This window comes from Microtus oregoni, unplaced genomic scaffold (assembly GCF_018167655.1).
Source record: "Microtus oregoni isolate MIOR12 unplaced genomic scaffold, Mior012 000000F_ref0000247, whole genome shotgun sequence".
Classification (NCBI taxonomy): Eukaryota; Metazoa; Chordata; class Mammalia; order Rodentia; family Cricetidae; genus Microtus; species Microtus oregoni.
In genome coordinates, this window is record NW_024543059.1 from 55,025,019 (window position 1) to 55,049,419 (window position 24,401).

Here is a 24,401-nt window from a genome sequence, read left to right on the forward strand (position 1 = left end):
TTGTTTGTTTTTCAAGATAGTTTATCTGTGTGGTCCTGACTGTCCTGGAACTCGCTCTGTAGACCCCCTGCCTGGGCTTCGTGACACTTCAGACTTGTCTAAAGTTCAAACACTGCATTGCTAACACCATCTGTTTCCTTTCTCTCAGCAGTCTGCTAAGCTCCAGCTCATCAAGCTAACCTCATGATATTTCTTCAGAGAAATGTGCTCCAACTTTAGACGATGGCCTTTTCCCAGTTCTGTGTGGCTGAAATATGAGAAAATATTATAAGTACCAGCATTAGCCTCCCTTCTAATTTAGCTAATATTTCTACCATACTTTATTATCGTGTCGCTTACATTTTTGCCAGATATATCTTGATAAGAAATAGGGTCACAATCATCTGATTGTGATAAGTGTTCCTGCTGCTACCGCAGGGGCAGAGGATGGGGGCATTTCTGTTTGTCTCAGTTTAGATTGCTACTAAATTAAAGATTGTTCCCCATAAGCTCACAGTCAAACGTTGAAATTTTACCAGAAGATGCAGCTAAATTACTTTTCAGTTGTATGTTTGAAATCACCAAGCAGAAAATTCACTGTAATGTAATGATATGAAATTCTCATTCAATAGATTGAGGACATAAACAATACGGGAACCGAATCCGCATCAGAGGTAACAGACGTTTCCTTTAATGAAACATTCACTGAAAATTATCTGATTCACAAATTATCTTGTAATCCAAGAAGGCCATGCAGAGGCTTTTATTTCACTATTGATTATAAATCTCACAATGACAGAAGTCAAGAATGTTCTGTGAAGGCAAGAGCATGCCTGGGCCCTTTCAAACACTGCCATGTGTTTAAAGAAAAGTATGCTTCTGCCTGCACAGTGGGTCATGAAGACAGGGCCCGGGAGGCTGTTAGGGACACTCTGCCAAGACCACATGGTTCCTGAACTAACCTTGCTGGCTGTTGAAGCTGGCATTGTAAAAGGACAGTTTCTTCTTCATCATCTGTCTTCTTTCCTCAGAGTTCCTAAGAGCTCGAGTTCTGGCTTTCACACACCATTGTGGAGGGTAGTGTGTATCACTGTGAAGGAATGGTCCAATAACCTTAAAAATATAACCTAGTCAACTAGCAAGGTTAAAATCCAACCAACCAATTTGATGGTGTGCCTAAAATTATGCTTACAAAATTGGAAACATTTTATTTTAGGAGCGTGTGTTACAATTTATAATTTTTATTTTTGAAAAAAGTAGATGTAATGACAAATTTGTAGTAAAATCGATTGTAAGAGAATGCATTTCAGCTAGGTGTAGTGTGCATGGCTGATCCCAGCACTCGGGGCAGAGGCAGGCAGATCTCTGAGTTAGAGTCCAGCCTGGCCTGCGTAGCAAGTCCAGGACAGCCAGGGCTACTTAGAGAGACCTGTCACAAAACAAACAATTTGTTTGAAAATTTAATAAGATAAATGCTTTATAGCTTTATCTATACTATGTTAGTATATCACTTGGGTGAACAATCAATCGCTTTTCTCATTAAATACTACTTTATTATATTAAGTACTGAAAAATTTGGAAGGAGGAGCAGATTATGGAGAAAGCTAAGTTGGATGTTTAAGTCAAACTATCCACCATCAAATTGGTTTCAAGTATGCTCACATGCACATCACCTTTTGTGTAATTGATGTACAGATTGTCTAAAATCAGGCAATGGTACTACAGTCTTGTTACTTAATTAGATAGGGTATATTAATCCTATCTTCCAAAATGCAGAGTGCTTCTTGAGACTGCCATGGGTGGATCTCAGGAAGCTTCAGTAGCATGCACAATGAGTTCAGAGAAAGATGTATTTAGGAGTAACTAGTTTTAAAAAATAAGTTTTTTTTTTTTGTCCTTCATAGCCTTGACAGCAATGTAATTCACCACTTATGGAGGTGAAGTACCCTACCACGTACATTCTTACTAAGAGTATGGATACTAATTGTCTTTCTTACAAATAGGAAGGAGATGACTCACTGCTTATAACAGTGGTGCCTGCCAAATCGAACAAAACATCTGGAAAAATACAGAATCCTGAGAACCTGGACAAAGAGCAAGGGAGTGAGAGACTTAATCATGAAGACGACAAACGAATAAGATATGAAGAAGAGGGGCGATCTCTCAAGGAAGCAAAGTGTCTGTCATTAGTCATGGTAAGAAGGGTTTTTTTTTGTTTTTGTTTTTTTTTTAGTTTTTCGAGACAGGGTTTCTCTGTAGCTTTGGAGCGTGTCCTGGCACTAGCTCTTGTAGACCAGGCTGGCCTCGGGTAAGAAGGTTTTTTACGAGAACAAATCCAAAGTTTAGTTAACAGCAATTGTCCTTTGGGTAACAAGTTTGTTTTCATAGGATGATGAAACTGAGGCCAAAAAAGGATCCCATTTTCCTGGAAAACTGAAATTAACTTTTGAGGAACTAGAGCGGCAGAGACAAGAAAATCGCAAGAAGCAAGCAGAGGAGGAAGCGAGGCGGCGCTTAGAAGAAGAGAGGCGCGCCTTTGAGGAAGCAAGGAGGCACATGGCAAGTGTATCTGTGCTGGCTTTGCCTTCCATCAGGAAGCCTCTCACGAGGCTGACTGCAAGTCCAAGCAGGCTCTCTCTGGTGGGGAAGCCTCATTTCATTGTGTTTTCCTAGCACTATGAACTGGACTCAGAGCCTAGTGCATGCTAAACAAGTGCTTTACCACTGCCTCTATTCAAATCCCAAAAGGCATGGCTTTAAAACCATATACATCTTTATATACAATATACATACATATAATTCATCTGTATTTTCTTTGAGCTTTCACTTTGGGGCATCTTATCCAATATGCTTTAAATTTTTATTTTTAATACTGTATACTCTATTAATATATAGGTATTACTCAATGCATCTGGCTTCCCTTTGTGTGTGAGTTAAGAAGTATATTTAATGGTATGGCTGTAGGATAATATTTAAGTCAAATAATGAATTTCATTTGAGAAGTACAGGTCTATAATTCCAGCTGCTTGGGAGGATGAGGAAGAGCACACATCCAAGGTTAGCCCGGACTACTGAGTTAGTCCGAGTTAAAGCCAACCTAGACAATTTGGGGAGATGTACTCAGTTATAGTACACTTGCCTAGCATGCACAAGGCCAGAGACTTAATCCCCACTTTATTCTTTACTATAAGAAGAGAAGGGGGGCTGGAGAGATGGCTCAGCAGTTAAGAGCATTGCCTGCTCTTCCGAAGGTCCTGAGTTCAATTCCCAGCATGGCTCACAAGCATCTGTAATGAGGTCTGGTGCCCTCTTCTGGCCTGCAAGCATACACACAGACAGAATATTATATACATAATAAATAAATAAATATTTTAAAAAAAGAAGGGAGCATGAATTCCAGTCTTGTTTTGAGAATTTGAAAATGAATAGCTATAATTTCAAAGTTACCATGAGTTTCTTAATCAGCTTTCATTATTAAAGTTATGAGGATTATAGCTCACCATTTTAGACTTTCTAGACATTGATTTAAAATATTCTTACTTTTGGCCAGGTGTGGTAGTGCACACCTTTAATTGCAGCATTTGAGAGGCAGGGCAGACAGGTATCTGTGAGTTCCAGGCCAGCCTGGTCTGTAAAGTAAGACTCTGCCCCAAAATCAAACAAATGTTATTCACTTTTAGATAAATCTGTGCATTTCAATATAACTGGTAATCAGCTTAATATTTAAATTAATATTTCAATTAATGTTTAAATGAGCAAATAATTGTGGTATGAATTTTATATAAAATAATACCAGTTGACAGTCTTTTATCTGATTAGTTAAGGAAAATCGCTGTAGTTCAAAGGGAGGAAATTCTTTTTTTTTTTTTTTAATCTTTTTGAATCAGGGTTTCACTGTAATTCTGGTTGTCCTTAAGCTCACTGTGTAGACTAGACTGGCCTTGAACTCATAGAGTTCTGTGAGAACTGGGATTAAAGTGTCTCCGTGTGTATGTACCTGAACTCTAAGTACAAACTGTTTATTTAGTTTATGAGAATTATCTCAGTTGAGCCCTTTAAAATTTGTTATGCAGTCATCTTTATTCAAAAGCTTGAGAAATTTTATTTAATCTTGAGTACATTTTTACTTGTAACTTCTCCACATTTGATTATTTTATCATACAGGACATTAAAAAGGAAGAGGATTTGGCCAGGCATGATAGCACTTGGGAGGAAGAGGCAGGTGGATCTCTCTGTGTTTAAGACCAGCTAGGTTTGCATAGTGAGTTCCAGGGCAGCCAGGGCTATTTAGAGACACCCTGACTCAAAAATCAAAAATACAAATAAAAGCTAAATAAAAAGTAAGAGGTTTTGGAGTAAGTATTCTGGGAGCAAGGAAATACTCGGTCAAGCTGCTAAGCACATGCCCTTCCCTGGCAATGCTTTCCTGTCCCAGTGAGTCTCAACTTTTAGTAATGCATAGTTTCTTTTTAGGTAAATGAGGAGGATGAGGATGAAAACCAAGATACAGCAAAAGTTTTTACAGAGTACCGCCCTGGAAAACTCAAGCTCAGTTTTGAAGAAATAGAAAGGCAAAGGAGAGAAGGTGAGAAAAGAAAAGCAGAGGAGGAGGCCCGGAGGAGAATAGAGGAAGAGAGGAAGGCATTTGCTGAAGCAAGGAGAAGCATGGTAAGACAAAGTTACCTCAACAGTATGTGTATGCATCGGGTGTGCACTTGTGCAAGCTGTGGAGAGCCAGACAACCACCTTGGATGCCATCCTCAGGAATGGCTGCAGTCTGAGGATTCCTGTCTCTGCCTTCTCGGTGCTGGGGTTATAGGTGTGCACCTAGTTTACTTGTGTTCCGGGGACTGAACTCAGGTCCTCAAGCTTGAAAGATGAGGACTTTACTAACTGAGCTATCAAGCCTAGCTAGGGATTCAGTTTTTGAGGCTGTAAATGAAATGATTAGACTCCGAGGAACATTCTGTCATCTCTGAAATCTGTAGCAAGCATATGAATGGCAAATAGGTTTTAAACACCAGTCCCTTGTCAGTATTTTCTTTGGCCGTGTCAAAAGGGTTCTGATTACCAATGCATAAAGGGTTGGGCACTATCTCCCTCTCTCAAAGATCCATTTTCTAGACCAGATCTGAGTCAAGAAAAGTCAGGGAATTTTCCCATACAATCCCTCCTTCCATTCCTCTCTCTGCTGCCCCTCTCTCCTTTATTTTTTGCCATTTTAATCCTACTCAGTCTACTTAGATGGCCAAAATCATTTAGTCACAATTATCTAACTCTTCAAAACACCCATCATTCTTTCTTAAACAACGATACCTAATTTGTCACAAAGGTAAACTTTCCATGCCATGTTAATGTTTATAACATGGCTATCTGATCCACCAGTTTTCTTGTACACTCAAATCAGAAACTTGGGAGCCTGAAATTACATGCCTTCAACCTTTCACTCATGCCCATTTATTCAACACCCTGACTTACTCTCCCATCTTCACCACCGGAGTCCATAGCACTGTTGCTATTCCTTGCCCGTGAGTCCAGGAGAGGATTGTTTCACTCCGCGTCCATGTCTGCAGGCAGACCACGGTTCAGATCAGAGATACAAGTCTTCACTTCCAGGAAAACAGAATTACATTACTTGTCATGGTAAAATATATCTGACAACAACTTACAAGCAAAGTTTCTAGTTCAGTTTGGAGATTGCTTATCCTCAGGATGTGATAGTATGATGAAACTGTTTTGGGGACCAGGAAGATAGCTCAGCTGAGTAAAGATATTACTAAGCCTGATGATCTAAGTTCAGTCCTAGACACTTGCATGGTAAGAAGAGAGAAATTTTTTTCTGAGACCTAAATGCCCCCCCCCCCCCAATAAATAGATAGAGGAACATTTTAAAAAGTTTCAAACCTTACTGTTGGGAGCCAGCTATGATGTTAGACAGAGTGCCACCTATTTCCAAGATTTGTTTAATCCTGTGACAACCATAAGTCATCATCATGGTGGAGGCTCAGAGAGGTAAGTGGCTTGCCCAAGGTCACAGTCAAATTAGTTACTCATAGAAATTTATAAAATAATGAAAAGCAGTCTGTTAATCATTCCCATTTCTAAATAATTTATTGTAGTGTATCAAACACTAGGTTTCACCTTAATACTTTCCTACAGGTTTCTTATAATTTATAACCTTACTAGAAATATGCTGAAGCCTGACTTCTGGCTTTGTTAGCTGGCCTTTCTGTTGATTTTGGACTACTTCTCAGTCAATGCCTCAGGTCCTCACGTGTAAACCAAGGGTGATTACCCTCAGCTACTTTATAAGGTTACAGGGTTAGCTAAATCTATGCATCTGTTAGTGGACTGGCAGTTCTAAGAGTATAACTATTATTACTTTAAAACATCTTGGCAACAAAACTTCTTCACAATAAAATTACGAATTAAGGCTTTTTGTTTTTGTGCTAAAAGCTCTTGATGGTCCAGATGTAACTACGACTTGACTGAAATGTCCTGTTCAGTGACCAGATCTGGAGATTCACTTCAATTAAAATGTTCTCCGTGTCATTAAAATGTATTATTGCATGAATATTTTTGTTCATTTGAATAGAGACTAGATACAGATGGTTACCATCCTCCACACCACAGATACCCCAATCTTACATTTTTGATAATATCCCCTTGTTCATTGATTTGAGTTGTAAAACAGTTATGATTTCTGAATTTTTAGATCAACATAAAACACTTGTATTCAAGAAATATAAGTTTCTACAATACCATTTTTTACTATGCACAATTCTGGAAAAAATGATAAAAATATTTATTTTAAATAGGTATTAGATGATGATTCCCCAGAGATATATAAAACAGTTTCCCAAGAATCTCTGATGCCTGGAAAACTGGAAATTAATTTTGAAGAATTATTAAAACAAAAAATGGAAGAAGAAAGACGACGAACAGAGGAGGAACGGAGGCATAAACTGGAAATGGAAAAACAAGGATTTGAACAACTGAGACAAGAAATGGGAGAGGTAAGGTGGAAGAATATTCACTTAGAGATCTAATTGAGTGCATTCCTTATATTGCTCTATTGTGACCTTTATGTTATTAATCACATAAGGGTATCTGACATACTTTTATGACAGATATTTTTAATATAGGTGTGTGTGTCCAACCTGGTAGAGTGTAGCTAGGAATGTGGCCTGACACAAAACTGAAAGCTATTGGTATCTTTTTAGTTATTTGTTCTAACTAAAGTCTTTTTCCTGTGTGAACCTTGTAGGTAACAGTATCCTGATGCAATGTCAAAAAGATAGTAAATACGTTCTTCTAAAGGACTGAGATTCAATTCCCAGAACCCACATGGTGGCTCACAATCATCCATTAACTCCAGTTCAAGGGCATTTGATGCCCTATTCTGACCTACACAGGGTATACATGTAGCACACACAAACATCATACAGGCAAAGCACTTATACATGTAAAAAAAAAAAGATCTAAAAAATTGTAATCAATATTGTATTTAATTCTGGGTCCAAAGCACAGTAGTATTGATACTAGCAATTTAATATGCCAAAGAGAAGTTTTTTGTTTTGCTTTGAGAGTCTATGTGTAGCCTTGACTGTAGACTAGGGTGGGCTCCAGCTTAGAGATTCACCTGCCTCTGCCTCCTAAGTGCTGGGAGTCCATGTAGCTGTCAAAGAGAAGTTGGAGTTATACAGGGCTTCCTTCATGTGAAAGGTTGGAAGTTGTTTTTTGTTTTGAGACGGGGTTTCTCTGTAGCTTTGGAGCCTATCCTGGAACTGGAAGTTCTTAATAAGTAAATGTTTTTACTTAAAACTTACTTGATGTGTTTTGGTGTTCTTGCCTGCACGTTTATTACAAGCAGTACCAGCGGGCCTGAAAAGTGTCAGATCCCCTGGAGCTGGAGTTAAAGATTGTAAACCTCCATGTGGGTGCTAGGTACTGAACCCAGTGCTCTTAACCTCTAAATCATCTCTCCAAACCCAGAAAACTCTTAAAACAGTACATATAGGATACCATCTGACCAGTGGCTTCCAGGAATCTGCTTGGTTGTCTTGGAACATACTCCCTGCCCCACATTCACGCGCAGATGGGCAGGAGATCCCCTGTAATACACTGATAACCAACATACAGAAATCTTGCTCTCTTGAAGGAGGAAGAAGAAAATGAAACTTTTGGATTGAGTAGAGAATATGAAGAATTAATCAAATTAAAAAGAAGTGGTTCTATTCAAGCTAAAAATCTAAAAAGCAAGTTTGAAAAAATTGGACAGTTGTCTGAAAAAGAAATACAGAAAAAGATAGAAGAAGAGCGAGCAAAGAGGAGAGCAATTGACCTTGAAATTAAAGAGCGAGAAGCAGAAAATTTCCACGAGGTACATTATTATTGTATTTGTTATAACCTTAATCTTAAAATAAGTTAGTTTTACAGTTACTTATTGGTATTTCTCTAACAATCTGAAAATAGCAAAAGACCATTTAGCTCATCATATAATACTGAGTCCAAAAGGATGAGGGAAGAATGGATAGAGTGCAAAATGAGGAAAAAGTGGAATGGTAGCAAATTAAATTTAGAAGCAAAGCAGGATAAGTGACAGTTGGTCTGGAGACACACAAATGAGCCAATGGTATGACAATCTATTGTGCTGGATGTTAGCTGCTGCTGTGAAGCTACATTGGACATAGTGTGCTTAAGAGGTTTGTAGGGCTGAGGCATTTCAGCGTGATGTAACAGTGGCAGCTTTCCCTGCCCCCCTTTGGGGTTTCTGTAGAAAATTCTTTCACAATGCTTTGTGATCCAAGCCAGAAATGGCTCAATCTTAACATTTTAGAGTGCTGATGGCTTTGCTCCCTAGCCAGCATGTATCCTGTCTCTGTACCATTCCAGACTCCATGCTTTTTAACCAAGCAGGCTGTATTCCTCAATACCTGCCTTTGTTTCTGAAATGCTTTCTGCCGGAAATGTTTCCTCTTACTGTCCTGTGAAAATAACTTTCAGTCGTTAGGGTCAAAGGCTATCTTCTCATTTGTAAAGTAGTCTCATAAAAAATGTTGTGGTAAGAGGAACATTCTAGAATGAGGGACAGTGGAAGTCAACAAGATTGCACTAATTTATTTGAGGGACTCTAAAACAGATCCCAAGGACTTTATAATGGTATGACTGAACTGAATAGGTTATGAAGTTGTCAAAGTACTTTGTGGCTAGTTGTGAAAGGACTTCACCTTACAAGAACTGTAATCAGCAAAAATGTCATAATAGAAATTCTAAATAGTTCTACCAAAGAATCCTAGCATCACAATGAAGTGGAAAACAGTCATAAAGGCAGGACCAAAGGCTAGGTAACAGAAAAAAAAAAACCCTTGGAGTCCTGATTCTTCAGTGTCCACCTCCTGACACTAGACATGTACCATGCTTGGCAAGACCTTTTTTTTTTTCTTTACAAAATGGGGTAAGTTCTCTTCTAGATGGTTGCTGAGGACCTTACTATTGTGGCACCATCACCAGGGAAACCAGCAGGTGCTAGATTTATCAAGTCTGGTGAGGTATTAAATTGTGTTAAGCAAGGTAAAGACAGTCTGACGCTGGTTCTGAATTTAGTGAGATGCATGTGTATTTTGTAAAATTATTGGTAACAGTGGGAAAGTAGTAAAATAGTAGTCTTGTGATAATTGGAGAACACTAGCATTTACTAGCCATGTGGCACAAAAAAAAAATAGAATCTTTAAACATAGGTAAAATTCAAGATGGGTATGAAGAGACAGGATGAGTCAAGAGTAGTCTGGGCTCCAGACCTTGTTTTAAACAAAACCCCAGTCTACCAAGCAGTTGTTCTTTTGTTAAAGATAGCCATTATAAAATCTGTAAAACAAAACAAAACAAAAAAATAGAACCAGTATGTTTGATGCTTTTCTGCTTTTGGCACAGGTGTCAGATTAGGTTGTACTCAATCTGAAGAATGTGTAATTCTCTTCTATCCCTTGGATAAAGGCCCTTAATGACCTTTAAAACACTTCCAGTGATAGACTTCCTCTCCAACCTCCAACTGTCTCCTGTTGAGAGCTATCAATGTTTTGTAAGAGAGTGGTGCTGCACCTCTCATCCGAGGGCAAACTTAGGCTTTTAATGTTGAATGTGGTGAGTTCCAGGCCAGCTAGACATCTTGTCTTGGGGTGGGAACTACAAATTATGCCTTCAAACTTCCAGAAGACTCCAGACTTCTTTGAAGGGACGCATACAACCTTCGATTAAAGAATCCAATATCCACTCATAGTACTTTATACCCCCTATTTGGTTAACCAATTAAGGTTATACAGTGTCTAAATTTGTCTTCAGTATCCCAAGCTGGCAACAAACCTCTCACTTCCACCAAGTGTTGGACCACCAGATGCAGGTATGGAGTTAAGAGTCACGTTTGAGGACTCATGAATGCTAGACCCGCATTCTGCCTACCAATGGAGCTACATTCTCAGCCTCTGACTTGGTTTTCTAATGTCCTGCTGTATTCCAGAACACTATGCTGCTTTAATATCCTGGCACCAATACTGTCAGTGCCCTATGACTTTAGGTTTCTTTCCCATAACACCAGTCTAGTTTTCCAAAGGTTCTAGAAAAGAGAACATGGATGTTTAGCTGTTTGACATTCCTTTCAGTTAGTCAACTCTCTGATTTTCTAAATGCAGTTTTGAAGAAGCAATAAACTTGCACGTTTTCTCACTTTTCCTGAAAATCTAAATAGCTACAGTATCACAAAAAGCAAATCAAGCGTTAAATATTTTGTGCTTGTAAATTACCAAATCACTAATGCATTCATTTGGCAAGCAATTTTCATTCTTTTTTAAGGACGACGATGTTGATGTAAAGCCTGCAAAAAAGAGTGAATCTCCCTTTACTCATAAAGTGAATATGAAAGCCAGATTTGAACAAATGGCTAAAGCAAGAGAAGAAGAAGAACAAAGGAGAATTGAAGAACAGAAGTTACTACGAATGCAGTTTGAACAGAAAGAAATTGATGCAGCATTACAGAAGGTATGCACCTACATATCAGAGGGAGTTCTTAACCCATTTACAAGCAATTAAGGCATTGTCCTCATAGCTTTCAAGCCATTTGAATGGTTTTACAATCAATGAAACCCAGGGTACCATGCATGCTAGCCAATGCTCCAACACTGAGCTATATATACCCAAAACTTTCTTTACCTCCAAAATTCTATTAATACAAACAAATGACAACTTAATAAATGCACTTATTTTAATACAGAGACGAGAAGATGAGGAAGAAGAAGAAGGGAGCATCATTAATGGTTCTCCCACTGAAGATGAGGAGCAAACCAGATCAGGAGCTCCATGGTTCAAAAAGCCTCTAAGAAACACCTCAGTTGTTGACAGTGAGCCAGTCAGATTTACTGTTAAAGTGACAGGAGAGCCCAAGCCAGAAATCACATGGTGGTTTGAAGGAGAGATGCTACAGGATGGAGAAGACTATCAGTACATTGAAAGAGGTGAAACTTACTGCCTCTATTTGCCAGAAACTTTCCCGGAAGATGGAGGAGAATATATGTGTAAAGCAGTCAACAATAAAGGCTCTGCAGCAAGTACCTGCATTCTTACCATTGAAAGTAAGAATTGACTTTTAATCTTTTATTTTATTAAGGAAATAAATGGGAAAAATATCATTCTTCTCTTTTTTTTTTTTTTTTAGTGGATGACTACTAGGCTTCCTTCTCTCCTTGGAACTCTCTCTCTCCAACTCTCTTGCTACATCTCTGTGGAGGGACTAAAGGAGACCAGAGGTGGCACCAACTTGACCTAATACCTTTTCCCCACATCTTCCAACTAGCTGATCCAAAGAATGCCTTTTCCAGTGCACATCGGGTTACCACGTTATGCCCAGTCAAAATGTAGTCGACAGGGAAGGGAAATGTACTCCTGTATGAACCTAAAGCAAATGCTTTGTGTCTTCCATATTTATAGCCATTATGTTTAAAGTCTGCATGAATAACTGGAGTTTTACATCTAAAGTTAGCCAGAGAGGACAGTCTGCTGCGGAAGCCAGTCTTTCTGAAGATACACTGACAAAGAGGACTGCTGGAAAGGAAAACCCAAGCAGGAATTTTTTTTCTAAACTACTAAATCAAATTTGATAAAAACCAACATTTAAGCAGTGTTCCAAGTGTGATAGATATTAACACATGTGTCTCAAATGTATAATGACCATACTAAAGTTTATGCTGTGACCTGAATGAATAAACGATACTATAATGAGAAAATATTAGTATTCCATGCAGGAACAAATGTGGCTTTAAAAAAAAACACAGTTGAAGATTTCAAGATTTAAGAGGATTAGATTCAGGGAAAAGTGATTTTAAAATTCTAGATTTATAAGTTCAAGGTCAGCCTGGTCTGGTCTACATAGTGAGTTCCAGGACAGTCAAGACTACATAGAGACTGTCTCTAATAACAACAAAGAAGTCTGTAAATAATTATAACTTATGTTCTATTATTTGGTTGTTTTATATTTATATTCAATTTCTTGGAAAACAATTTTATTTTACATTATGAAACCATAATAAAGTTACCTGTGCATCAAAAGGCCTTTTTTATTCTTATTTTAAAAGCTATGCAATGGGAGGCAGAGGCAGGCGGATCTCTGTGAGTTCGAGACCAGCCTGGTCTACAAGAGCTAGTTTCAGGACAGGCTCCAAAACCACAAAGAAACCTTGTCTCGAACCCCCCCCCCCTAAAAAGCTATGCAATGGGCTATCCGCTCTTTTAAAAGTTTAAACAACTTATCATTAGAATTAAAAAGGCAAAACCACCACCAGTATTTTTTTCACAGTAAGTTTTTAATGACAGAAATAAAGGAGAAAAATTTTAACTCAGTATACATATCAAAGACACAAAAGACAAAAAAAGCACTCTGGTAAGTCATCACTGTACATTTATTGTTTTAAATTAAGAAAACCATAAAGAATACAAAATAACAACAATCCAATGCCCTTTACATACAATGTCAATAAAGCAAAACTCTAAACCAGTTTGTAAAGTATTCAATTTACCTCCAGTCCAAGCTGCATCTCCCTAAGACACTGTTCCCATCACAGTAGCCATTTTAAGCCAATCTTCTTTTAACACACGGGTAGTTTCTGTAGAGAACACTTTTCTCAGGACGAAAATGCATCGAGCATGCATAAGAAAATATATATATATTTGCAAATACATTAAGAGTTTCTTTAGGGTATCATTCAAGAAACTAAAGCCCTGGCATTTGCTTTTTTAAAGCCATCATTTAAAAAAAATTTCTCAATTCGACTGACTGATCAAACAAAAAGTAGGGTCATTTTCGGTCAAATTATCTAAGTATTATGAAAATGCATTTTAAAGCCAGGCAGAATTTGCAAAAAAAAAAAAAAAAAAAAAAAGAAAAAGAAAAAAAAGACATCTCCAGTGATCAGTTAATTCTACATCAACATTCTATACAACATGTTAACCATTTTTAGGAAGAACTGGTTGTATTGGCAAAGCATTCAAAAGTGAATGAAAACTTAGGGAAGCACTTGCTATTGCTATCTAAACTGACTTTAATGAATTAACTACCAAGATATTTGTTTAATACACTTTATAATTAGTATCAAATTACTAGTTTTAATATTATTAAAATGATTCTCATTACTAAAAAACAAGTATACATTTCTGAAACAAACATCAAAGCAATGAACACTAAGTTATCACTCCACTAACATGTATGTCATTAAAAAAATCTGTAAACTTGTTTAAATATGAGTTTAATTTCAAGCTAAACCATTCAATTTTCTACCTTAAAAATCTGAATTCAAATCAACTGGCACCTTTTCTGCTTTCAAGTTTATTTACAAGTTAAGTTTGGTGCTATTTAAAATGCTTTAAACCAGTGAAGGTTTATGGTAACGAATTGAAACTTCTCACAAGACAGAAACAATCCCCAATATCTATAAGCATTCATCCAGATTTCCAAACGCCAACTACAGCTAACCAAAACTTCACAGGCTCTAAAGAGATACCGACCCAACCTATCTCTCTCCCCCCCCCCTCTCTCTCACACACACACTCACACACACAGTGTGTGCAACAACTATATAATTTTAACAGTTCATGGAACATTTAAGTGAATAGCACTTTAAAATGAAAAGTGATCAAGATTAAGAGCAGGTACATCATACCCTATACCATATTATGTATGGGAATACATTTCATATTTCTCAATTATGATTTGCCAATTTTACCTTCTACATTGAGCCCTTCTATGGTCCATGCTCATCGGCTCACCAATGGCATACACTCAAAGGATTCCTCTTTATGGGTAACTATCTCAGGACCTGATATTATGAGCTATGATTTGGTGCTTGCAGCATCTTCAGCACTGTGTGTGAAAATGAAGGCAGTATTTTTGAATATTTTTCTTTGTTGTAAAGATAAGCAGGAGTTTTTAATAGGATCAGCACATTTAGAAACTGAATTAAAAACAAAACTGATACGGTGCTGTTTTAAGACAGTCATCTTAAGTCAAAATATGTACTAGTTAAACATCATTCCTAAGAACACAAACATTGTAAACTGGCAAAAAAAAAATAAATGCAGCGTCAGTTATTAAAATATAAACCAGAAACTTGGTTATGCAGACTATGAAAGTTATTTGACACAGTTAACATTTCACTGATGCACATGCCTTTTTTTCAAAACTTACTGCCAGTATTCCTTAGTCTTCCTTGTCAGCATATACAAGTCATGAAAACAGAACTGTCTAGGAAACTGACCCAAAATGTTCTTACTGAATCACTATACTTTAAAGCAGTAATAATAAAGGAGGAAAAAAATAAAACCAAAACTAAAACCACAGGCTTGTAGTGTAAAGAAAATGTCCTGTCAGTTATACAAACAGGCTGTGAAGGCTGTTGAAATTTCTGACCAAAAGATTTAAGTCTTAACTATTTAACTGTTCTTACTGTAACACTTCTATAACTTGGGGAAAATGGGTACAAAAAGATCTGGATGTTTTTCAGTTTTAACAGCAATCTACTCATTTTATTTTAATGAAAAAATTAAAATAACCATTACCCAAAATTATAAACAGTTGCTTCAACAAATTAACAGACTTTCCACTAGAATGGTAGCATAAATAACAAAATACATTTGGGGAGGCAGCAGATTGCTTTTGAGTACACAACCACAAAACCTCACAGGGACAACATTAATGTACTGATATATTTATATATATGTCCTTAGGTTGTGCTTACCTGTTGCTTTTTGCAGCAGAACCTAAGGTGGAAGGTCTGGGAAGGCACTGTGAAGTATAAATAATTGCACTGTTTGCAATTAATAAGGATTTTAAACTTTAAACGAATCAATCAACAGCCTCCAATTTGTGAATGATACTGAATTCAACTATTTCCTTCAGTTTAATTACTAAATGCACCACTTTCCTAGGTCATCCATCTATGCAACAACATCATGCAATACTGAAAACTGTTCATGTCAATACCCTACACTTAATAGTTAACTCCTTAACTAGTAAACTTCAAACTAGACTATGTATCCATATCTAAATAAGGGTAAGGGAAGTCACTCAAAGTTACATAAAACAATCAAAAACATTTCAAAACATCCACAATGAGCTGTACTGTTTTCTGCCCTATTACCTCAACATTTCTGTCCTCATACCTCTTCCTTTAAAGCATATGCAAAACACATGGTGCTCACCACAGATAAAACATATTTATGAAAAGATGCTAAGTGCTACATTGCTTATAATTTGCAATCTGAAAAACACTGTCTTACACATTTCAAGTTTTTCATATCACTATTAAAGATGCATATCTTACACTGAAAAATCGGCATTTTAGGAGCACCGATAGATAATACTATTCAACTTTGATAATGATCAATCTTCTTTAGCTATTAGCTAAAGCATATCAAAAATACTTACCCATTAAGCTCACTTAAAAAAATACAGAACTATGTATTATTCTATGTTAAAAGGCAGTTTATGTTTTCCTAAGATATCAGCACTGTATTCCAACATAATATTCACACAAAATATAGCAATTGCATTATGTGGAACATTGACAAAGAGACACTGTTGCAGTTCATCAATTTGTCATTCTGATGTACTTACAGTGCAATGCTCCTTGAAGGAACACAATCAAGGATGATACACAGCACAGTCCTCCTCACCCCTACAGAGCTAGTCCTATACTGGCTGGATCAAACCTGCACTTCAACAGACAATGGCAAGACAGACTGTATTTGCATGTAGTCTAATATATTAATATGCAAAGAGCCAACAAATATGCAGAATAAAACAATGGTTTTCAACAATATCAAAACTTCAGCATGAATGTTAAGAGTAATAAAATGATTCAAGTACACAAAAAATTAATTTGATTCAATGACTGGACTTGTGCAATTACAAGACAAGGCTTATCTATAATGCAAAATGAAAAAAGCTGGAACGTTTTCATACCCCAGATGTTTCAATGGCAGATGCAATGTAGCTATATTTTTGCATACTATTTACTTTTCTACCCTAAATTTAGAAAGAAACACACTATTATATACATTGAAATAGTTGCTTTACATGGAAAACAAAAAGCTTCTTATAAACTACTCAAATCACTGTCTGAAAACTGTTCAAAATTAGTTATGCTGAAACAGTCTTGGAAATAAGTGAAAAACAGAAAGGTTAACTGTTGTAGCAGCAGTACAGGTCTCACATATAAACAGTGCTCACATATAAAAGGAAATTTCACTGTTAATGCAATGGAAGTATGCTAAAGATCATTGTATATACATGCAGTTTTAAAATCAAATAGAAGGAAAAAATGAAGATATCAGGATTACTTGTGCTGAAATAGCCAAATACAACAGAAAAGATCCTCCAATCTACCACTATACTGCAAGGGGAAAAACATCATGCCAGTGTTTAAAAACTCAGTAATTCATGGGGAAAGCTTATATAGTTGTGTATATGTATCTTAATTTATCACTGCTAAGAAATTATGAATCCTTTACCCACATATCCAACTTACCGACACAGGAGGTTTCATATCATTTATTGTAAAGCACAAAACAGGCATTTTAAAAGTGAAAGTATACATTGAAAAAGTACATTTATATCACAAAGCATTGACCACATAATAGTTGCAAATACATTTGCTGGAATGTGTACATCTACACTAAAGACTAAAAACAAACCAGTTTTCATTTCTACACAGAAATATTAACCTCCTATCAGTAGTGATAGATGTTTTGTACATTTTCAAAATAAAAAAAAGGGGGGGAAACACTACTTTAAACCAAAAACAAAATTAAGATCTTCATCAAGTCGTCTGCATCCATATATTTAACAAAGGTTTTTTTCCCCCACACAATGAAGCAAATACTGTATTGTCCACTTCTTATTATTGGCCCTGTGCAGAAGAGATACATAAGAGATACACAAAAAGTTAAAGAAAATCCTTTAAATGGAGCTAATTCAGGAGTGAATCCTTTAAGAAAGAAAAACTGGTTAATATAAATGATGGTGGCTTCTTGCATGATTTGCAAATCCCTGGGGGAAGAAAATTATTTTTAAAATCAAAGGCATTATAAAAATAGCACGCAGATGCCAGAAAGCATTATTTAAAAACAAAATCCCCAAACACATCACAATTTCCTAGTTATACTTTATCAACCAAAAAGTAAAACACATTCCCAAACACACAAACATGCAAAAAATATGGTTGGAGGAAAAAAAAAACCCAAAACCAAACCAAAACACACACAAAAAAGCAAGTGTATTATACCTGAGGTGCTGGAGGATGCTGCGGCATTCCTTGGGGACTTGTCTGGGCATAGTATGCTGCTTGTTGTCTATAGTATTCAGCCCAGGCTGCACTATAATCTGGCTGCCCACCTGGTGGGGCCCCAGCAGGAGCAGGAACTGCTTGACCTTCAGGGAAAGAGAGGAACTTTATTGCTCCAACCATATATAATTAAAAATCTCATAGAATATCTTGGCTAGTAAAAATAATACCTTGCTTCTTGTAATATTCCTCCCAAGCCTGTGAATAATCTTGTGTCTGCCCTTGTTGACCTAAAGAAAGCCCCCTGGATTTTAACACAAATTTCCACCCACTGTTCGCACAGCTTTATAATGACAGGCATAGAGGTTCTTGGTTATCTTGAGTCAGGTTTCACTTAGGCAGCACAGGCTGGCTCAGAACTTGTAATCCTCTTGCCAACTTCCCAAGTGCTGGGATTATATATGTGTCTCATTGACCCTTCAGTTACTGTTTATCTTATTATGCCTTAAAGAGAGAGGAAGGGAGAATGAGAAAAAAAAGGTGCAGCACGCATAAAGAAACAAAAAAAATATGCTCTTTTCATCTTATCCACAGATTTTAGTCTTTTAGTTCATCACGCTATCAACAATGACAAAACGAAAACTCGCACAGCCTTAAACAAAGGCAAAGATTCAGACATTATCTTTGACAGGCAAGAAGAAACTTTTGTCGTTGTTGTCGTCCCCCGCCCCCACTGGATTTGAGACAGGGTTCCTCACGTCCTTGCTGTCCTCGAACTCAGAGATTTGCCTACCTCTGCCTTCCCAGTGCTGGGACTAAAGGTTTGTGCCGCAGTCACCATGGAGGTTCTGTTCGGTCTTGTTTGTTTGACATTGAGACAGGATTTCAAGATCCAGTTTGGCTGGCCTAGAGTTCTTGCTATGTAGACCTGGCTGTCTTCATCTTCAGAGAGGTACCTGCCTCTGCCTCCTGAGGATTAATGGCACGCGCCACCACACCTGGCTCACTATTCTTTTATCCATTTTGGTCATCTGTTATACTGGTCTTAAACTACAATAGAGAACTACTGATATTTATAAATATTGAAAATCAATATTTTATAAAAAAATATTTATAAAACACACACACATGCCATAACACAAAAGACCTACTGTGTTCATGTCAGAGTACAGTTTTGCTAAAAATAATCTGGCAACTGATAAAAAGGACAAGATCAATGAATCAAATGAAACTCAGCTTCCACGAGTAGTTTTGTTGCTTCTGAGCAGAGTGACCATTTTGAGTTATCAAATGAGAAATACAGTTATCAAATCATAGGAATACTGGACAGATTCTGTAAACAAAAACAAGTTAACTGCAGAGACAGTTTCTTGGTAGGGACACTATTACAACAGTTAGGAACATAGAGTATAATATATTTAAAATAAACTAGCCTGCAACTTACTTTGTAATGGCTCAGGCATAAAATATAAACTGAGTACATTTAACTGAACACACCGGCCAAACCTATGACTCATGTACAACTTCCCCACCCTTTTGAAATTTCCAAGGCAAAAAAGTAAAAAAAGAACACTTGTAGTATGTATGAACATGGAGCTCTGAGAAGACAAAAGGGACACCTTTTATATTTTACAGTTTCAGAAAGCATCCTGTCACACACCGTAAAACGTGTTCACAGAATAAAGGTCAGCCACGTGAACAAAAACAGATCTATGATTTAACCTTACCATGTGCTGGGTGGGGGCTTGTTTGGGCAATGTAAAAACATTTCTATTACTACAAAAATTCCCTAGTTCTACTTTTTGCTTCCATGAATAACTTTTTGGTTTTAACATTTGGACCTTATAAGGAGATAGATGCAATTCAAAACGATATTTAGAAAACTCTCCAACAGGGTATAAAAATCACACAATATCCTTTATAAAACTGTACGTGAGCAAATCTGGCTATGCACAATGACATAAGATACTTATGGACGGACATGTAAAGCACTCTTCAGACTCACAGTCTCTATGAAAACCCCGAAACTGCAAACAACTCTGAGCACTAATGACTTAATTCGCTCTAGATCTCACACACCCACGTCCTTACCCTTCAGTCTCTACCTTTCTAACACTGGAGTCTGGTCTACATCTTAGCAGGTCATTACCCAATATTTCCACAGAGCTCAATAGAAAGCATCATCACTTCTACAACAGTGTTAAGAGTCGTCTTTATTAAACACTTCACAGTGTTCAATTATCTCTTGATAGACCTGCATTTGTTCCACAGCTATGTCTTCTGGGCTTTAAGGTATAAGATGCTTTCAGAGCACCAAATTAGTACTTAACAACGTTAAAAAATTGTGCTGTGTATGTTTTATGTGTGTTTGGGCACGGAAGCCGTGTATGTGTATGTAGATACCAGAAATTTGTAGTATATGCCTTCCAAGATGACTTCACCTACTCTCCTCTAAACAGGAATTGCCTTACCTTTATCTGATGCCTAATTCTTTACTGATTACAGAAGTTTTTATTAAACCTGCAACCTCAGCCGGGCAGTGGTGGCACATGCCTTTAATCCCAGCACTTGGGAGGCAGAGGTAGGTGGATCTCTGCGAGTTCGAGGCCAGCCTGGTCTACAAGAGCTAGTTCCAGGACAACCACTAAAAAGCTGCAGAGAAACCCTGTCCCTGTCTCCAAAAACCAAAACCAAAAACAAAACAAAACAAAACAAAACAAAAAAACAAAAAACAAAAACAAAAAAAACCCAACACCCAAACCTGCAACCTCTACTACTCTGTATTTTGCTCTTAGTAATGACTCTAAACATCTTTTCCTTCATCTATAAGAATCTTCAGAGCTGCCAGGTAGTGGTGGCACACGCCTTAAATCCCAGCACTTGAGGAGGCAGAGGCAGACATATTTTTTTGAGTTTGAGGCCAGTCTGGTACAAGGCAAGTTCCCAGACAGCCTTAACTGTTGTTATACGGAGAAATCCTGTCTTGAAACCCCAAGAGAGAGAGAAAGAGACAGGGAGGGAGGGAGGGAGAAAATATCTTTGGTGTTTTCGAAGCAGTTCACAATGACTATAATTATAAAACCTGGTCAGCCTATTTGGGAAAGTAAGAAAAATGCCTTTGGAGATAATCCACACACCTACACACACGATGAACCCAGAGCCCATCTATGCTAGCCAAACACGGTACTACCTAAACTAGACCAAGAGCCTTCAAGACTTTTTTTCTCCTCTATTTTCTTCTCTCTTCCATTTCAAATACACTGGTCAGCAAGTTCCTGGAAAACAGCTCTCCAACTGGGGTTTACCAGGACATGCACTGGCCATGTTTGGCATTTTTAGATGCAATGGGGATTTGAACCCAGATATTCACAGAATGGTGTGCTGGAAAGTGCTAGAAAGCAGAAAACTAAAATCAAAGTGAGTTAAAATGTCTATATTCAACAAAAGCTACAATTAACTAAACAAAACTGATTTGATGTCATGTAAACAAAAAACTCATTCTACCACAATCACCTATATCAGTTAGCAGGCCTTGGTCTCCAACAAATCAACACACATGGTGAAATTACACATGGAGTTAATGCTTTTTGGCTCTTCATACTCAATTCCTTATTTTAAAAAAAGTACCGTTATTTCAGCAGTTAGGGTGGCTATATGCCTTGACCACTGGCTATCACAGAATGATTAATACATTTCAATTCTTTCTCTAAAGTGCCCCAGTTGAGATAACAAATTATGTAGTCATGCTAATCACACAGAACACTGTTTCATGGTTAGAAAGTTTCTAGTACAAATGCTTAACGGTCATAACCTGAGAATAGTGAGGTTAAAAAAGTAAGCTAGCACATCTGTGAAGGCTCAGGAGTATGACGCACATCACTTCTCTAAACAGCTGTGCAAGTAGGAAACCTCTTTAATCTGGAAGCAGCTTTGTAGAAAGCTGTATCTCCGGCTGGTAGTACTTTTACATAGCCATCATGGCTATGTGAGGCATACATTCAATAGTTGTCAAACACAAAGCTTTTTTTTTTAAAAGCCATAATTTTTCCTTTTCAATGCATGTAAATGTTTAAGATTAAAGCAATCTGTCATTGTGTCTTAATTTCCTGCTTATTTGACAGCAATATTAAAGACGACACAATCGCTTTGCTTGGGGCTCTAAAATTTAACCTTATTCTAGTTAGAACATCACACAAAAAAAAGTATAGCAATAATTAAAGCTATGTATTACTTTCTAGTAAGGAAATTTCTTTTAATTACTAGCTTGCTGACAAATACATTTTCTTGCTACATAAGCACAAATTTAAGAATTTCTCAGAATGTTCTTAATATACTGCAAGTTCAATGATTTTAGAATGACACCCTTGATATTCTTAATTTCAACATTATAAAAATATGGATCATTTACCTAAAATATTAAAAACAAATTTCTAAGCAAAATCCAGCATTTTAATACATATTTACTAAGTTCTTTGATTTAATTAATGAAATTAAATATACAGCATACCCATTTTCTTGTAGTACTCTTCCCAAGCCTTTGTATAATCAACCTGTCCAGCTGGAGCTGGATTCTGCTGATCTCCTTGTTAAAAAACAAAACAACAAATAAAACAAAACAACAAACAAGATTTAAGTTTCGAAGGCGATTCTGCACCATGAACGTGGAGTTCACACTATCTATCCTGGAGCTGTAAGTACACTAGTGGGGGACACGCGACAGTAGGCATGAAAGGATGCAGAGAAACTGCTAACAAGGGCTACTAAGAAAATGCACATGAAAGAAACATAGGACATGAGGTTTCTGGCCATTTTTAAGTACAAAAGTTAAAAAGCTGATTAACAGTTTTGAAGCATTAGAATAGAATGTCAATGTTTTAAAAAACAAGCAGATAATCATGCTATTTTTATTAGGTATGTATTAGCTTGCATATATACAAACATACTTAAAAAACTTTTCTAGATCGTTTTATTTCTGTATGTATGATTGTTTTGCCCACACATGCTTATTTGCGCACTGAAGGTGTCTGGTTCTCTCAAAGGTCTGAAGAGGGCACTGGATCCCTTGAAATTAGTTACAGTGTGAGTCACCACATGGGTGCTGGGAATCGAACCTGGGTCTTCTGCAGGAACAAGTACTATTAAGCGCCAGCCCCAAAACATACTTTCTAGTTCTATTTTAGAAAGGGTTATGATCAGTGACATTTAAATATCAATGAGTATACTCGGTCTGGTTTCAAAATTCTACCCTTGAAAAAAAAAAGAATGAATCATTGATTGGAGCTCAGAAGACAAAGTATCTTACTGTGTTAGGTACTAAGGAAGCACCTGAAGAATGTCAGAAGGACACCAGAGCCACCTTGAAGATAATCCCAACCACCCAAATCTAGGACAATATAATGAGAGCAGTTAAAATAAAAGGAAAGCTATTCCTTGCAATAAAATAGCAGTACACAATGATAGCAACCAACAGTTAACAGTTATAGTAACAGTAGTTTACTAAGGCAGGCTACTAATAGAGACTAAGGCTGAGGGAGAAGTGTGATGAACCGACTAGTGATATAATTCCAGTAAAATGTACCAAAAAATACTAAGTAACTTCTTATAGTAAATGGTGGTACCATAATACAAAAACATGGCAGATCAGGGTTAGTACTCCAAGGGACTTAAGCTGACAGCTACCTAACAATTGAGTTATACTCTTCTTAGAGACATAAAAGGAAAGACCAAGAAACTGCTTCAGCCTGATTAGACACAACAGACCTAAGAAATATGTTGTATGATACTAGATTATCTCGATAGAAACACTGGGACAACTGGCGAACCTAAGCAAGGGCTGTGCATAGCAGTGGCGTATCAATGCTGAGTACGGACTCTCATTTTGGAATGAGTACACAAGTATGTACAAGGATAATATGACTTCATGTCTCCAGGTACAGCTTTCAGTAGTGCTTTTCATAATTAACAGACATCTATATCCGGGTAATGGAGTAAAAGGGGAACAGAACAAAGACTAAAGTTTATTACTACTCCAAAGTGATTTAGTATGCTTACCCACAGTCACAATGACTCTTCAAAACCTTAGGCCCAGGGATCTAACCTAGTGATGGTATTAGCACAGTATGCACAAGGTCCAGGGTTCAATTCCCAGGATTGAAAGTAAAATAAAGGAAGTTTTGGTATGACACACTAGTAAACATATATAAAATCGAAACACAAGCTTTGGCTTTAAAATAGAAAATAAAAATTGTTAATTACCGTAGTTACCTTGACCGTTCGTTTGGGTTGTAGTTGGTGCACCTGCAGGAGCTGCAGGCGGGGGCTGTGCCTGCTGTTGGTAATAGTGGGCATAATAAGCAGCCCAAGCTGCTGAATTTGGATCCGTTCCTGCCTTAGCTAGAATTTAAACAGAAAAATTTCAAGGTTTATATGTAAACTCCACAATTAATGTTTATCTTTCTGGGGATTCCTGACAAACTGAAAAATTGACAACAGCAAATAAAACTTTCAATTTTTTTTTTTTTTTTTTTAGTATTATTGTTAACACTTAACGAAAGTTCAGAAACTTGGGCCTCAGGTAAAGTAATTTCCTAGGTTACA

At 37.1% G+C, this 24,401-nt stretch overlaps 2 protein-coding genes across 15 annotated transcripts in view; one reads left to right on the forward strand and one right to left on the reverse strand.

Moving 5' to 3' along the window:
- Nucleotides 1–12,576, forward strand: part of Nexn (nexilin F-actin binding protein) — a 29,848-nt gene extending 17,272 nt beyond the window's left edge. For 4 of the 5 annotated variants that reach the window (XM_041636912.1, XM_041636954.1, XM_041637027.1 and 1 more), the window contains 9 exons: nt 612–653; nt 1,983–2,174; nt 2,368–2,538; nt 4,453–4,647; nt 6,798–6,995; nt 8,141–8,362; nt 10,828–11,013; nt 11,246–11,603; nt 11,687–12,576. In XM_041636912.1, coding sequence (XP_041492846.1) covers nt 612–653; nt 1,983–2,174; nt 2,368–2,538; nt 4,453–4,647; nt 6,798–6,995; nt 8,141–8,362; nt 10,828–11,013; nt 11,246–11,603; nt 11,687–11,700 — 1,578 coding nt within the window. In that variant the 3' untranslated portion in view covers nt 11,701–12,576. The remainder of the gene's footprint in view (nt 1–611; nt 654–1,982; nt 2,175–2,367; nt 2,539–4,452; nt 4,648–6,797; nt 6,996–8,140; nt 8,363–10,827; nt 11,014–11,245; nt 11,604–11,686) is intronic. The other variant, XM_041636880.1, reaches the window with a different exon arrangement.
- A 164-nt stretch (nt 12,577–12,740) lies between these two features.
- Fubp1 (far upstream element binding protein 1) overlaps nt 12,741–24,401 on the reverse strand; it is a 29,957-nt gene continuing 18,296 nt past the window's right edge. For 4 of the 10 annotated variants that reach the window (XM_041637320.1, XM_041637366.1, XM_041637678.1 and 1 more), the window contains 4 exons: nt 24,069–24,197; nt 22,312–22,386; nt 17,805–17,950; nt 17,430–17,569 (listed from right to left, as the gene is read on the reverse strand). In XM_041637320.1, the coding sequence (XP_041493254.1) occupies nt 17,528–17,569; nt 17,805–17,950; nt 22,312–22,386; nt 24,069–24,197 (392 nt within the window). In that variant the 3' untranslated portion in view covers nt 17,430–17,527. Of the gene's footprint in view, nt 14,384–15,257; nt 15,305–17,056; nt 17,570–17,804; nt 17,951–22,311; nt 22,387–24,059; nt 24,198–24,401 lie in introns of those variants that run through there. The other 6 variants (XM_041637259.1, XM_041637195.1, XM_041637492.1 and 3 more) reach the window with 3 other exon arrangements.